At 41.6% G+C, this 16,449-nt stretch overlaps 1 protein-coding gene across 1 annotated transcript; it reads right to left on the bottom strand.

Annotated features, from left to right (window-relative positions):
* Nucleotides 1-314: 314 nt before the first annotated feature.
* pde11al (phosphodiesterase 11a, like) lies at nucleotides 315-14,080 on the bottom strand. The gene is made up of 20 exons (XM_017426443.3): nucleotides 13,052-14,080; nucleotides 11,113-11,271; nucleotides 10,006-10,095; nucleotides 9,771-9,911; nucleotides 9,616-9,680; nucleotides 9,364-9,484; nucleotides 9,199-9,274; nucleotides 9,048-9,115; nucleotides 8,297-8,389; nucleotides 7,676-7,726; nucleotides 7,376-7,522; nucleotides 7,188-7,295; nucleotides 6,536-6,645; nucleotides 6,364-6,454; nucleotides 4,215-4,315; nucleotides 3,994-4,071; nucleotides 3,841-3,904; nucleotides 2,733-2,807; nucleotides 2,495-2,578; nucleotides 315-1,674 (listed from the first exon to the last, which is right to left on the bottom strand). The coding sequence occupies exons 1-20, from the start codon at nucleotides 13,853-13,855 to the stop codon at nucleotides 1,363-1,365; spliced, it is 2,838 nt and encodes a 945-aa protein (XP_017281932.1). The 5' UTR covers nucleotides 13,856-14,080; the 3' UTR covers nucleotides 315-1,362.
* Between the last annotated feature and the right edge of the window lie 2,369 nt (nucleotides 14,081-16,449).

The raw sequence follows: 16,449 nt of genomic DNA, 5'->3' as shown, positions 1-16,449 counted from the left end.
GCGAAAGCTGCCATTTTTAAACAACTCCCATCTCTGAAATGCCATAGCGGTTCATGCGTGCGCTATTTTATAAACTCTTACAACACATCACAGAGTTATCACAGCAGAAATATTATAATATTCATGCTCGAAGTGACCCCAACCTGCACAGGAAGTGCTACAGCTTGCCGCTTCCGCTTCTATTTGTGCTTGCAGCGAACCACAGGATTATGTGTACGGCAAACGGACAATCTAAAACCAAAAAATTACTCTCACGGAGACCATAATCACTCCAGGACTTCTATGTTTTATTCAAATGTTAGTAACAATCCAGCATTTAATTCACAAAAAAACAATTTAAAACTTTTTTTTTTTTCAGTTTTTCTCACATGAAACATCTTCTTTATTTCAAGAGGATAGTTCCGACTGTAAAGTCTATGTTGTGAAAAATTATGAATTTGTCATTTTGGTAAAGCCTGCAATTATTACAAGCAACAAAACCAGGAACAAAACAAGACTTAGAACTGTTTTTTTTTTTTTTTTTTCTGTACAGCACTTGCATGCAAAGCAAATCTCTTAGGGCAGTCAAAGGCATCGAGATGTTCAGAGTCAACAGCAAACACGTGGCTTCAACAGAATCGGCATGCAAACAAAAACAAACGGATGCACGTGTGTTCATTTTAGTCAGTCGTGTGAACAACATGGCAGACTTTTCAAGGCAAGGTTGTGTTCACACCGCCACTGAGTGGGATTTAAAGGCAAACCGAGAAGTGAAACTATCCAGAACAAGAACCTAACGATAAGAAACAGAGCTCGAACACGCAAACATGTTTGCTTTACCCAGGCGAGGAAAAGAAATATTCTGCAGAAACATTATGCATGTTTAAAAACTAAGGCAAAAGCAAGTTATAGGCCCACAAATAAATGTCAAAATTATTTGTAGTTTCTCAAAGAAGAAGAAGAAGAAGAAAAAGTATTAACAGATGTGACATACATGCAACAAGTTACTAAACAAGTCATCAAATAACACATCAACAAACGCTGACATAAGGCCATGCAGTCAAAGATTTAACAAAAGAAAGAGCTTACATTCATTCCCGGACTACAGTGGTGAAGTGTCACAGTGTTTCCTTGATGTTTCTGTGAAAAGGCATTCCAGTGGGCCTTTACTGTGACCTGTGTGGCCCTCTTTGGTTTCTGTTCATCTTCTTATCGCAGCGATGAAACGCTCTCAGATGTGTGAACACAAACAGGGGCGCTGCCCTTTAAACAGACCAACATCCGACTCCTGAGTTCGGCGCAGTGAGGAAATCTGAGTTTCATTTTGCAGATGCAGTTAAGGGCGGTGCTTGTCTGTTTGAGTTTCACGTTAAAAAGCCCGCTCTACTTCTTCCCTGCAGGCGTCATGTTGCCGCCAGGCTCTCTGGTTGCTCTGCATCTGAAAACGTCACCGCTCTCAGGCTTCGACCCGACCTTTGCCCTCCCGACACGGCTCTCCGTCTCGGCGCTCTCCGGCTGTTCGGCAGTTTCCGAGTCGTCGCTGGACTCGGTGTTCTGACCCGGGTCGGTACTCTGACTGGACACGGAGGCTCTGCGGGTCAGCTGACTGGAAGAGCAGAGTTCCTGCCACTGCTCCCGATTGGCATCTATCCCGTCCACCATCGGCTGCAGCTTCCTGTTGAGCTTCAGCAGCGCCTGGGAGAACCGTTCAGAAATGTCCGAATGATTATTGTTCTCAAAAACAAAAACATTCTTCTCCGTCAAATCTGCTTCAGAGTATTCGCTCAGTTTTTGTCTTCTTCTGCAGCGTTGAGTTTTTACCTACTGTTCAGCTACTTCCAACTTCTAGCTAGCCTTTTGCTACTTTTAGCTAATCCTTTGTGGCTTTTAGCTAGGGTTTTGTTGCTTTTAGCTTTTAGTCAGCCTTGCTACTTTTAACTTCTAGCTACCACTTCACAACTTTTGGATAGCTTTTGCTACTTTTAGCTTTTAGCTAGCTTTTTGCTACTTTTAGCTTTTAGCTAGCCTTTTGCTACTTTTAGAAAACATTTAGCTATTTTTGGCTTTTAGTAACATTTTGCAACTTTAGCTTTAAGCTAGCCTGCTTCTACTTTTACCTACCCTTTTGCTGCTTTTAGCTGTTTTCCTACTTTTAGTTTTGAACTTACCACATGCTACTTTTAGCTTCTAGCTAGTGTTTTCATACTTTTAGCTTTCAGCTAGACATATGCTATTTGTAGCTTTTACCTTGTGCTTTGCTTTTTTAGCTTTTAGCTTGTATTTTCCTACTTTTAGTTTTGAACTTACCACATGCTACTTTTAGCTTTTACCTGGTGTTTCGCATCTTTTAGCTCTTGTACCACTTCTTTTAACTTTACCAACACAGTTTCAGTTTCTTCAGCACTTAGCATTTACGCTCCATTTCCACAGAAATAAGCTGTTTTTTCCCAGTTTTAATTTGGTGTTTTTGCTTCTCCAGATGGAACCAGAACGTGACGCTTCGGCTGTTATCTACCTGATAAAGAGGTCTGCAGATCCCATCAATCCATTCGAGCTGTAAGGCGGGTAGTTCATCTTTGCGATTCCGATCAAAGATGGCCTACAGAGAGATAACGGCCTCCTGTCACCCCTGATCAGACAGTTCAGCTTCAATATTTAGCATAAGCCTGGCTGAATTAAGAGGAGTTTCCTCCCAGGTTGTTGTTAACTGAGTCTAAATCGAGAAAATCAGAGCAACAGAAAAGCTTTCTCACTGCCGGGGTTAGTTTCAGCTCAGACCTCTCCCTGTCGCCTTGTTCAAAGAATTCACTTGTCACCAGCTCTGCGACCTGCGGGCATTAGCAGAAACAAACACTACTTCATTATTTCACGCAGACATGATGATGATGATGCAACACAGAAACAATCACATGAAGTGACACAGCGAGGGGGGATCTGGTTTGATGTTGGTTTATTTTATTCACCCAAAAGTCTTTTTTGTTTTTGTTTTCATTAACATTAAGTGTCATGTAATGCAAACTAACTGTAGGACAGCTTAAAAAAGGAGAAAAAACATTAAAAAGTACAGATTTTAGTCAGTTGTTCTTTTTTATACTTTGTCGGCTGATTCAAAGCTTTTGGAGTAGTGTTTTTCTGGTATTTTTGTGTTTTTCTGAGTTGTTTCTTGTTGTGGATGAAAGATTTCTGTTGCTTCCTGATTTTGTGGTCGGCTAATACCTTTTTATTGTCATGTTTTGTGACATTTGGCAGTCTAAACTCATGTTTTTTTGTATGTTTTTATTTAGATTCTGAGGTGGGGAGATGTTCTTTTCTCATTAGATTTTCAAAATCTGATTTATTTTGATGAACTTGAATTTACTTATTAATCTGATTCTCGTTCTATCGCAGTGTTTTTCAGGTTTCTGTCTTTAAACTTCTGGTCTGTTTTTGATTTTTCTCTCATATTGCTTAGTTTGTGGTGGCGTGGGCAGCAGAGCACAAACCGGGACAAGGATGGAAACCTTCTTAGGCTTCTGCTCAAACGCTTCTTTGAGTCAAACTAAAAGCAAGTAGATCAGTGAGCTAAGTGGATTAGTGGGATTACTGGGCTTTGGCAATTTCCCAGCAAACAAAACTAACTTAATTGGAGTTCATTTAGCAGCTTTTGGAGGCTTACATGCTCGGTTGGACTTAGAGGAATACATTAAAAATCCTTCTTTCATCATTTAATTGGCTCCAATCAATGCAAATTTGCTCTTTCTGACAGATGAAACATTCCCCTAAAAAACATACAGTGTTTCTATATTAGAGTTTTAATCGGATGAATCTGTTTTATTTGTCTAATCGCACCGGCGTGTAATAAAAACTCTAACTTTACTAAACCTGCTTCGATATCTTCCACGGACGAGTGACGGCGCCCAAATCGCACGCAGTCATCAGCATAGACCTGAGGATGAAAAGCAGAGTTCACACCTTTGTTTCGTTCTTCACAGCCGACGCGACCGTTTTTAAGGGTTTTGGTACGAATGTAGAAACCTGAGAACTTCTCTGTGTTCTTCGACTGTCCAGCTGAACTCACTGGACAGAACGCACTCGAAGAACTTTGTTCTGCGCCTTTCGAGCAAAGGAGATATTCAAGCACACACAGAAATGTTAGGAAGTAGCAGAACGCACCTCCAGGACTGCGTTTTAAACCCCACTTTTTGTTGGATAAAACAAAGTGTTTCGGCTCTGGATGCGTTGAAAGGACCACTCACTCAAAGTGCAGAGTCAGGTCTGTCGAGAGAATCGCCTGCTTCAATAGTTGCATCATGTTGCTGTACTCTTTGGAGCTGAGGTTTGCAAAGATATTGTGACCCTGCAAAAAAAAAAGAAGAAGAAAACACAAATGTATACTGCATTGGTACACACACCGTTAAAGAGGCTTTAAGCTCCCTGCGCTCGTAAAGTCATCGCTCACTGTCCAATGAAGCTCCCATTAGCAGTTTTAATTAGCAGCGTGCGTGGACTCTGTTAAAAGGAATCAATACAGAACCCCGCTGGTGATCAAACTGATCCCCCACCTGAAACAAAGCACCCCCTCCGGATGAAGCTAGCGGTTCTCCGTGTTGCCTGTCAGCAGTTTGTGTGCAGCACCATCCCATAACTAAAAACTGCACCACAGTGGCTTTATGTGAGCTCACTGGTCTCAAAATACTGTGTTGAAACACTTTTTAAGTGCAGCTCAAAAGTGCAGTAAAAGAGAAAACAAATCAACTTGTATTTAGATTTTCATGGGGTTTGTACATATTTTTTGGTTGAGCTGTTGAGTTAACCCATCAAGAAACATGAAGTGCTGCTACGACTTTATGAAAATGAAGAAATTCTGGTGCAGACCGACTTTTTTAAATGATACTAGCCTTCCATCTGTTAGCGCTCAGTGTAAGTGTCAGGGATGACTCTCAGCTACCACCACTGTCACGGTTACAGGGGGGTCAGACTCCAGGCCTCGAGGCTCCTCTGTCCTGGAAGTTTTAAGTTTTCCTGCTCCAACACACCTGATTCAAATGGTTTAATTACCTTCTCACCAAATCATTAACTTCTCCAGAAGCAGGTCCACAAGTCAGTCATTTAAACCAGGTGTTTTAAAGCGAGAACACATCTAAAACATGCAGGAGATCGACCCCTGGGAAATGGAGTTTGACACATGGTTTAGGGGTTCTTGGTGTTTATGTTTCTGTGTTCTCCTCTTTGATTCACCTCATATGTTTCAGTTGCCTTGTTTATTTCTCCCAGTCTTTTCAGCTCATTAGACTCTCTTTTTTTCTGTGTCAGGGTGGCAGTTTTAGTTTTGTTTGGGTTTTTTTGTCCGTGGCCATAGTTTTCCATCAGCTTCTGTTTTCCTGTCACACACCTGCAGTTCATTTGTGACCAACTCACCTGTTTCTACTCAACAATCACCCATCCCAGTGAATATAAACTCCTCAGTTTGCACCACGGCTGGGTTTGTGGTTTCATTTATTGGACATTTTGTATGTGTACCTGTTTCCTGCACACTTGTGTCCTCACCAGCCTCTCAACCCTGATGATCACACCAAATTTTACCTCAATATCTGCAAAGTTGACAAGCGTTATAGAAGCTTGCTGAGGCCAATCGTTTGTGGCAGCCATCTTGAACCAGGGTGTCTCGAAATGTTTACCAGTTGTAGATGTAAATGCAATGATTGCTGAATTGAATTTGTTCATGATATTTTGCTAACAGACAGGGTTGACTCCAACAGGTATTGCCAAACTTTTAAAGATCTTTCTCAATCTGTAGCGCCTCAAGTATGATGCTGACTATCGGCTGCTACCAGAGCAGATTTTAGATCATGACGTGCATCCAGCTCTATGAAAATGTGCCTCAGTCGTTTCCTTTGAAACATTAATGGAATCACATATTTCAACATCTGCTGTGGGATCAGAAAACTTCTCTCTGCGTAACAGAAGCCCCATAATCACTGTTTAATGAACAACTACATGCTTTTAATAAGTAAATAGAATGACAGCAGACGAAACACTCGGGTTTTTAACCTGGTCAGAGAGCAAAATCAGCTTTAGTTTGAGTTACTTATGTCACTGTGTTCTTTTTGGATTTAATCCTATTTTCTGGTAGCTAAAATTATTCCATTAATAATAAAATTTACTTAAACTATAATCTATAGGTCTGCATACCCTTGTTAAATGATTCCACTCTGTTAAATCCTAAAAGTTGGATAATGTTCAGCTCAACCTAATTTATTTTTATTTAAGCACCATACCTCATATTATGCTATATTTCAGTATTACTCTCTTTTGTGACTGCACATCCAACCTTGATTCATCTTTTCAAATAAAACGCTGCAAGCACTAACATGAGCGTTATAATAAGACAAAAACTGGTCTGACCTCACTTTGTAGGATCATGACTGCATGGTTGAAGTGATGATGCTCCAGGGTGGCCGATGTCCCGTAGAGGAGAGCCAGAGCCGAGCCAGTCCTGGAGGAACAACGAGGATAGGATTTGTTCTGGCACCGACCAGACACTGGTTTTCTGATCGCACATGTCTCTGCGGCTTACTTGGCTTGAAATGCATTGTTTGTGCCTCGGTGGTCCAAGTCGTGACACAAACAGCCGACCATCAGCGCCAGGATCTCTGCATCTGACAGGACATCCTGGAAAGTGGCTGTCTGCACGAAGCAAAGCTCATTATTGTCCATTCACTTGGAAGGAATGTTCCTTTTTTAGTATTTTATCTCGTTCATTTTTGTAACTGATACTAGTAGCATATTTACTGTCCTATGGAATGGACAGGAGAATACATAACAGGGAAAGAAAGAAAAGGACAAGATATGATCGGAATGAACCAGACATGATAGAAATGAAAGGAAAAAATTTGACAGGGATGGACAAGACAGACAAGACAGAAATGATCAAGACAAGTTTGGGGGGGGGGGGTGAACAGGAATGGACAGGAAATGAAAGAAAAGGAAAGAAAATGATAGGAAATGACAGGACAGCACAGGAAAGGATATTTTGTGGTCTTGGCATACTTTATCACCCTGGGTAGTTCATCATTCCCTTCAGTGTTTTCAATATTTTGTCTTCAATATTATGTCTTAAATATTTTCATTTTATTTTATTTAATGATTGACTCTTATCCTTCTGTTCTCTGCCACTAATCTGATCCACAATGTCTCAGGGAATGTGGTCCCTTTGTTTTGAAACTTACCTTGATCATAACAAACATGCACTGTGACACATTGAAAGCGTGCCTCCAGTTATGGTACGCCACAGTTCGATAGTTCTTCCTCACGGTCAGAAGCCAGCGGCACAATACCTGCAGGGACGCATCGCGTTCGTTACTTTATCACCGTTTACTCATTCAACAGGACGCGCTGCATTATCCAGGGGCCTCACCTCGTAGTCAATTTTAAATTTCTGGACCACCCCAAGTTCCAGAAACATCCTGAGCGAGGCGGTGATCATTGCGTCATTGTCCAGGGAGAAGTCGTTGAAGTGGAACTCGTCGATGCCCAGCTCGCTGCTCAGGGGGATCTTAGCAGCCTTGAGGGGTGAGGAGACAGCGCTGTCAGCCACATGTGGCCAGAAAAGGACACTTTTAAAAATACACAATGACCTGCAAAAACTGTTCGATCCTAAACATCTTCATCATCACATAAACATATATGCACTCTGGTCATTTGAATGAAAAATTACCTTCAGTCTGTCAACTTCTACTTTGGAGCAGGTAGCGTGATAAGACAACATCTGAAAAAGCAGAAATTAATCATTACAGAAGACTGATTCTGATGTTAAGCTACGAGGATACTCATCTTCTTGCATAACCAGGATTAGATCAGTACGTTTCAGCTTTAAAAAAACACATTCACAAGGAATAAAACAGACTTTGATGAGAAAGTGAGCAGACTGGCAAATGTATTTATCATGAATTATTGAAAGCAGTTAAAATATTTACTGTGGAGAAGTAGAACCATGTTTTCTGAGGATAATCTGATGGATCGGGTTAGATGCTGAGCAGCGGAGCAGAAAATATTTCGAATGAATGAAGAGCCTCCGATTATAGATGAGCATTAATCAGTGACACCACATTATTGTCAAAAACACAGGATTTGACCTGATCTCTGCAGATAAAAATCTGTTTCATATCCATATGATATGAAACAGATCCATATAGATTTTTATTATTTTATTAACATCGAGATATAAAATATCACGCGTAAAAGAAGGAAAAGAGGTAAAGTTTCTAAACGATGAAGAAGAAAAGGTCATGCTGGATGTTTTTGTATCAGCTGGGTGAAAAAGAGAAGATCTGCTTACGTCCAGCGCTACGGACTGTTTGGCCCACGTCTTCTTCACCTGGTTGTACATCATTGTATTGTTGATCCCAAGTCCACAGAATATCACAAACGCCTGCACATAAAACAAAAACTCTTAAAGGGATACTTCAGATTTGTTTTGAAGTTGGGTTTTCGTGGAAATGTTATGAACAATTAGTATCTTACCTGTTGTAGATACCTCAGTTTGTTTCTGACCAAACTGGTGACCTGATGATTAACCTGAGTGGGGCCAACTCAAGCAATATCTACTTTATAAACCTGTATGTAAATGTCCAATTGCTCTGTTATTTTGGCAAAAACATTAAAATATTCCGGCCAGAAGTTCCCCAGGATACACCGGAACTGCTACAGCTACCTGCTGCCGTTTTCTGCGCTTGCAAACAACCACAGAATTCTACGTAAATAACACAGTAATGTGAAATAGATGGTGTAAAGATTTTAGAATTAGTGTTTGCACAAACCATTACGAACTTTTTGAGACTTTTTAGAGACAGCAGCAGTTCACTTTGGTCTCGGCCCCATTCAGACTAGCCGTTAGCTCATCAGTCTAGTCAGATTTAAACTCTTGATTCTCGATTCTTCAAACTAAACACCATCTACACCAGGTGGGGTATTAACTGTGCATAACGTTTCCACAGAACCCCTTCTCAAAAGACCTAAACTGTTAAATTTTCAGTATTTAGTGCATCCAATTTTGCAGTTTCTTTTTTAGAAAATTTGGAAGAAATTACCTCAAACAGTCTCTGATCTGCATCATTGAACGTCTTCCTGTCCAAGCGGTTCAGAATCTGGGCAACCCCTTAAAGAGAACACACATATTTACCTCACTTTCCAGAAAAAAAATTTAAATAAAAAACTGAACACGATTCTGGGACAACCTACCAATTATCTGATGAGTTCGATTCCAGATGGGGACACACAACACTGACCTGATGTGAAACCCCGAAGCCTGGTCTGCCTTTAGAAAGAGAAGACATAATCACAGAGTTTAGCTTGGAAATTATTGTTTGCAATGATTTAAGCTCTCAGAGATCAGTTTGCCCACACCTCGGTGTCGAAGCGTGGGTCCTGACAGACGTCACTGATGTTAACAGGCAGTCCTGTGGAAGCCACTAGCTCAGCGATGCTGTTATTGATCAGCCAGTCAGAGCAGGATAACTTCTCCATGCTAATTCAGCCAAAAACATAGCAAGAAAACAACATTCGATCGTTACCGTAAGCAAATATCGGCTGAGTTGCTGTAGAGCTGTCAGAGCAATCGTTTAGAATATGTATTTTTGAGTATAGCTTTTTAAATACCTGATGTCTCTGTCCATGTTGCACAAGGGAGACATGAGCTCAAACATCTTGGAGAACTTCACAACCTTCACATAATTTACACCAGTCGTTGAAATACAGGAGTTACAGACGAGAGGCAGGAAAAGTTCAGAAAGCTACTAAAATGAGGGTCTCACAGGTGAGTCGATGTCCTCCAGAAGCAGCACAGAGCAGCGCTCACACTGCAGCAGCGTCAGCGCTCGCTGCATGATCTTCCTGACGATCTTCTCCAGGTCGGTCTGCTCCTCAAACAGGTCGTTGACCACCTCCAACAAAGCCTGCGGCAACGAGATTCACACCTAAATCCTCGACGACCGCACACACAGAAAACAAAACAAAAAAAATAGGATGCAACGCTTCACAACTCCTTACCCTGCTCCTTTCATATTCCTTACGAGACTCAGAAAACAGCTTTGCATTGGAAATCGATATTCCACAGAATGGCAGATACATCTGCAGCACCTGGATAAAGGAACGGGAGAAGTGGTGAAATGCGTGCATAGATGGTAGTCCCAAAATAAAGGGCTTTAAACTTGGTGAGAGGAGCATTAGGAGCGTTTGACGATGTCAGTGAGAAGTCGAGATGGAGTCAGCTTCATCTCAGCACAAATGTCCCTCATATAGATTCTCTGCTAATGAAACATTGATTTGGAGAAGAAGACATTATAGGCCTTAAATGTCTGAATAAGCTGGCAAGTTTTCTTTGTGAAAGCTGCCATGAAAATCCTTTACTTAATGATTATCTGTTTTCATTGTTGTATTCTTCTGTTCACATCACAAATCACTAAAAGAGAGAAACAAACATATTTTTTCTGATTTTAAAGGATGTAATCAGATTAATTATGTTGCACATCTTTGCTCTGCCCCTTTGTGGAGACGCCGTTGCAGCTTGATGTTAGATTCCCACAAAAGTATATGAGCCTACATATGCATTCTCAAGCTTTTTTTCAGTAAAGATGAACGCTTTTACCCTTTTCAATGCCTGACTGTTCAGCGAAAGAAGGAGCCAACACTTCAAATCTGCTGGGTGCATTACATTTTATATGCTCAGCAGCAAACTGGGAGAATAAAACAGCAAACTGCGAGTGTGAAATACCATTTGTAAGCTGTGAAATCCCAAATGGAGCTATAATACAGGCACTTTCTTCAAACCCATTTGATGCAAACAGCTAGGGGAACAACTGAGGATGCATTAACTCAAGATATCTGTGTATGTGTTGCACAAGCAGACATATTTACAGCTCCGTGCCTGAGTAAAAGCTTGACCTTTTCTCTTAATTCTTCTGGTATTTTGCTTCTGAGCGAACAATTTGCTCCCTTCCACAGCCATTAGGAAGATTCAGAGTACCGGCATCGTAGGTGCACGTCTCCAGTTTTTAACATCCTCATTTGAAATGCCCCTGATGGCACAACTCACAGAAGTACTCGAACAAATAATAAATTATTTCCACAGTTTCTTTTCACATAAGAGAGCTGCACCTTCTCATCATCCTCTGTAAAAGGGGTGCCCATTGGATTCTTGTTAATAGCTTGAACAACACCGATGACTTCTCCATCACTGTTGCAGATGGCCATGCAGAGGATGGTCTGGGTCTTGTAGCCGGTTAGCTTGTCTATCTCGTCACTGAAGCGGTGGTCCTGGAATCACATAAACACGTGTCAGACATCTTTTACCTGTCATCATGTAATCCCGACGTTAAAACAAAGTACAGCAAGTACACCTGGGCCATCAGCGCGGGAAACCACTCCCAGACGCAGGCTGCTTACAACACGGCGGCTAAAGGCTGGGACGCTGCAGCTTAACTTAGCTTTACACAAGAAGCAGCAAAGAATAACATAGTTTTTCATAGGCAGAGGTACTAACAAAAACACTGTTAGCTGTATCACAGAGGACATAAAAAAAACACATCAGAAGCCGAAGCTCCAATGTTCTTTATTTATACTGGTGTAGCTTCTCAGTCGTCCAGGACATGGTAAATCCAACAAAAGGGTTAAAAACAAAAACAACTGGACTTCAACTACAGAATAAGAGTCCAATTGTTTTTGTTTTCACCCCTATTTTTTTGGATTTGTCTAGCATTAGCATTGTAGCACAGCTAGCCAGTTAGTAGATTAGCCTTTTTAAAACTCCCATGATTCGTCTCTGTAAAAGTAAAACTCATGGGCTTGTCTATGATTCATTTATTGTTCTGTTAATTATCACTTTTTGCCATGCTGCAACTATTTAGGTAAATAATTATTGTAAAAGTTTGTTATACAGTTTTAATAATAGCGTTGCTGAAAAAGTTGCTGTAATAGTCACCATTAATTTGCCTCCATGATCGAAGTTCTCCCAGCAATTAGGCAGATTTAGTAGTTTAGGCTTCCAAGGCAAATCAAGGGCATAAAGCCCAATTTTACTTTGTGTTGACGTTATTTCTCAACCCTTGTTAATCTGAGACCTACTTGTATTTTGTTGCTAGAAGTCTCACCTGTCAGGTGATTCCAAACTAAAATCTTCTCCAAGTGTTATAGTTAGGGATGTGATACTTATAGATGGCGTACCTTCTGTGGTTGTAGCTCTTAGGCGTGGTCCGATGTGTATCCCGGCATATTATAAAAAGAAACCATTGTTTATTTCTTCACAGTGGAAAACTGGTCTAAAAGCTTGCCACGTTCAACTTTCACTCAATTAATGGATGAATACAGCTGCTTTTAAACGCGTTTCCTTTTTATCATGTGGTAATAATGTAGAGAGAATTTGAACTATTTTGGACCAACATGTTATTTAACAGCACAAATAACAAATATCAGGTCTTTTTATGTGGCTCTTGGTATCTTTGGGCTCCAGACAATTGCTTTGTTTTGCTTAATGGTTAAGTCCACCACTACAGACAGAACTATTATGTGAATAATATTTCATTCACATCCACTCAGCTATATTGTAGCTGAATTTGTTCTCTCTCTAAATCGTGGGCTTTCTGCATCCATTTCCTGCTAAATTTTGAGTTGTGCTCCTCTGTCACCCAGCTGTGATTGGTAGTAGTGAGTATTGGACACTTAGTCTTGCAACTGTGGAAGAGGAAATTGTGTTTGTGTATTAAAAGCAATACCCCTCCCCACTGACACAAGTTTGGTATTACAGTAAAAGCATCATGGATCTGCACCATCCTGTTGTCTCAGACAGCCCAGCAGCCCAGGGCCAGGTGATAATGATGTGGCACACATCTGTGAAGCTAAAATAACTGCTTTCCTGCTTTTCTCAAGTTTGTAAATGAAGCTCAGAGTTTGGCACTAAAGTGGACTCATGTTTGGTATTTGTTCTTCTTCAGCATTTTACAGTTTCAATGTGGAAAAGAGTCCCAAAGCATTTAATAACAAGACACATTGATTTCAATGACTGTCTTAAATAAATTAAAATATAACGGATCCCTTTTACCTCGTATGCGTTTGAGATGTTTACAGTCTCTCCATGCTCCGCCACATACCCGATGATCCCTTTGCCCCACGGCACCTGCACTTCGTTGGAGTTCAGAGTGCTGGACGACGGTCTGACCGTGGTCCCTGAGTGCACGTCAAAGAACTTGGACACCAGTGTCCTCTTGTGAGGGGGTCCCTCGACGAGGAAGAGCGAGCACCTGTCCGCGTCCACCAGGATGCACACGTTGATCAGGATCTTGTAGCTCAGGTTGGTCAGATCCAGCTCGTTGGAGATGTCCTTCACCAGCTCCAGGAAGAACTCCCTCTCGTTGGTCTCTTTCAGCCTGTACTTGTAGTCGATGGCGCTGGACGCGTACTGGGGCACGTTGACGCGGGACTCGAGCAGGGCGCTCAGGATGTGCGCGGTGGTCGGTGGCAGCGAGCTGGCTTTACGCAGGAGCGCGCGGCGCCTCATGCTGGACTGGGACTCGTCGTGCTCGCTCAGGCTCACGTGCTCGTCGTATGTGCGGTGCGCCGTGGTGGCTTTGGAGCGGGCGAAGCTCCGGCGCAGCTCCATGTGAGAGGACCTGCGCCGGAGTGCGTCGCCGCCGCTCGGCCAGAGCGGGTCCGACCCGCCGGCGGCGGCCGCTGCTGCCGCTGCGCCCCGCTTCTCCTCCGCAGCTGAGGACACCTTGGACGGCTGGTGCTCCTTCAGCCACCTGCTCACCTGGTCGTACTTGGCTCTGCGAACCAGATACTCCTCGAACAGATCCGGGTGGCTGTCCAAGAAAGCCTCCACGTCCGAGAAGTCAAAGGCGGTCATGGTGGTGAAACGCTGCTCCGAGAGCACCTATCCATTCACTGGCACCACCGCAAACTCTTCCCTGGCGCACTGGGAGACAGGGGGGGCAGATGTATTCATTTTATTGACACCCAAACTCATGACGAATGAGAAAAGAGCTACAGCTGTCAGTCAAGGGAGAGCCTGGGAGATGTGTCTCTGGTGCATCCCTGAAGAATATTATGCAGTGATGAAGACAAATCCGGCGCCTATATGTTTTATTCCAAGAAACTGAAGAGAGATAGAGAGAGAGGGGAGAGAAAAGCAGGGCAGGATGTGCTCTCACTCTCTTCTTCAGAGACAAAACAGAGCTCAGATAGATAGATAGATAGATGGGCGCTGCAGGTATAAAGGCAACTTTTCTGTCTTTTCTTATGAGCTGCTCTGAATAACTCAAGGGCACTTGGCTTCCAGCTGGCAGAATGTGCCTGAAACACACAAAAGAAAATCTTTCGGTGCATGCAGCTGGAGAAACATCACTCTGCTGGGTTTGATTTAGAAGAGTTTGTAAAGACAATATATGTCTCCGTGTTACCTTGGAGCTGCTCTAACGCTCACACATATCCAAGGCGTTCTGTGGTTGAGGGGAAAGTGTTTTGTTTTGTTTTGTTTTCTAGCATAAAATTAATATTAATAATAAGAGGAAGACGTTTCTCCAGAGCCGTTGGGAGCTCTAAAGCGCACAGGTTCTGCTTTCTTTCTTCGGCTCCCTTGAAAGAAACATCAAAAAGTATTTTAATGAACTCTTTAAGGGAGGCTGCAGTCTGCCTCGAAAGGACTTATTGGGTTTAGATGGGGGTGAACAGTTGTTTTTACACATTAAATATGATTAGCAAACACAAACCTGTGGTTGCATTGTCAATGTTACAGATCCTAACCTAAAATCTGGAGCAGTGGTCACAGAGACTGATCCGCTCCACACATATTTGGTTGACACAGTCTGTTGGCAAAATATCTTAAGAACTACTGGACGGATTTTAATGAACTTTCTACGACACAATCATTGGATGCACATCTGCAACTCATAAAGCTTTGGAGTCAATACATGTGAAAATGGCTGCCACAGCTAATCAACATCAAGCAACACAAAAAAGGCTATGACTCAGTCAGTGTTATAGATATTGGCCTAACATTTGGTGTGGTAGTAGCTGAGAGTCTTTCAGAGTTTGTCACTATCACATGAGCCTGTGCATCACTTTATTTTCAACCAAAAACGAATCCAGCTGCGTCATTTCTCAACACAAGATGATCTTTGTCTAAAACTCTGGCATGAAAGGCGGCCGGTGATATGTTTTCCTTCAGTGAGTGCTATAGGCCTTGAATTAAATAGCAAATTACCTAAAATCCGAGCCGGGACCTGAATTTTCTTATGCGCTAAATGATCTTGCCCAGTAACACTGATATTGATGCTGTGATTTACAATCTGACTAAATGTTCTATTTCACAATAAGGCAAATTTCTTTCTCATAGGTTATTCAAGTAATTAGATGAGTTATCGTCCACATTAAGCAGAATTTTTGCTGGAGTGTTCATTCTGGTTAGAGATTAATCACCGTCCTACATCTGAACCATAACTTCATACTAAGGAAGTCACTGCAGGCTGTGGTGCATTTGTAATGCAGCAGCATGAAGTTGTAATCCACAGAGCAGCGACTCTGCTGGGGCACAGCAGAGTAATTGGTTACTGGACTTAGCATAAACTCCTTGAAAGGACTTGGGCACATTACTGAGACTTTGGACGAGTTCTCCAGAGAACCCCAATTTAAAAAGCTGGATGCAGAATATAGGATTAGTGAGCAAACAAACTGGGGAAGCTTTGCTGCTTGGGAAGCAGTCCGTGTCGGGTCCCGAGAGGACGGAGCTGCATTGATTATATGAGCATCATATATTATATTTTCAGGTTTTTAATGATTAAAAAAGTAAACAAGAGAGTTGGCCCTTTTAAGGCTTTCTTTCATACTGATTCTGTCTTTAGCGTTCATTTAGGGGTCACAAAATCACACCAATTAGATTATTCAAGCCACCAAACGCAACCCAGCAGGATGTAAATCACAATTTTATTTAAAAGTTGTGGGGGGTTTTTCACAATAAAAGGTGATCAAACTACTACATCACATTTAAAGAAAACTGTATCTGGTGCCTGTTTCATTGCAAGTGTTTATTTTTAAACTCTGATAAATAAAAAAAAATGAAGGTGTTCTAGCGTTTGAAATTTGTTTCATGCAAACACGCAATTTCCAATTTCTCAAAAATATGGAAAGAAGGAGGTTGATAATCTAATCTTTTTAAAGGTAATTAAAAAGATAATCTGACATGATCATTAATGGGTCTGTTTTAGTCAGTAAATGTGTAAATAGGGTTTAAAAGGTTTGTTGCCATTTCCAAAATTTTGTCAAATATATATATAATAAGAATCACAAAACTGTCAAATCAAATCAAAATCAAATCAAATCAAATTTTATTTGTATAGCACATTTCAGCAGCAAGGCATTTCAAGGTGCTTTACATAATTAAAAAACAAAATAAAAACAGCATGTGACAATGAATAAACAGTAAGAAAGAGACAAACATCAGAA

The sequence above is a fragment of the Kryptolebias marmoratus genome, linkage group LG16, assembly GCF_001649575.2.
Source record: "Kryptolebias marmoratus isolate JLee-2015 linkage group LG16, ASM164957v2, whole genome shotgun sequence".
Taxonomy (NCBI): domain Eukaryota; kingdom Metazoa; phylum Chordata; class Actinopteri; order Cyprinodontiformes; family Rivulidae; genus Kryptolebias; species Kryptolebias marmoratus.
Note: the sequence above shows the minus strand (reverse complement) of the source record. Positions and strands in the feature narration are given on the sequence as shown.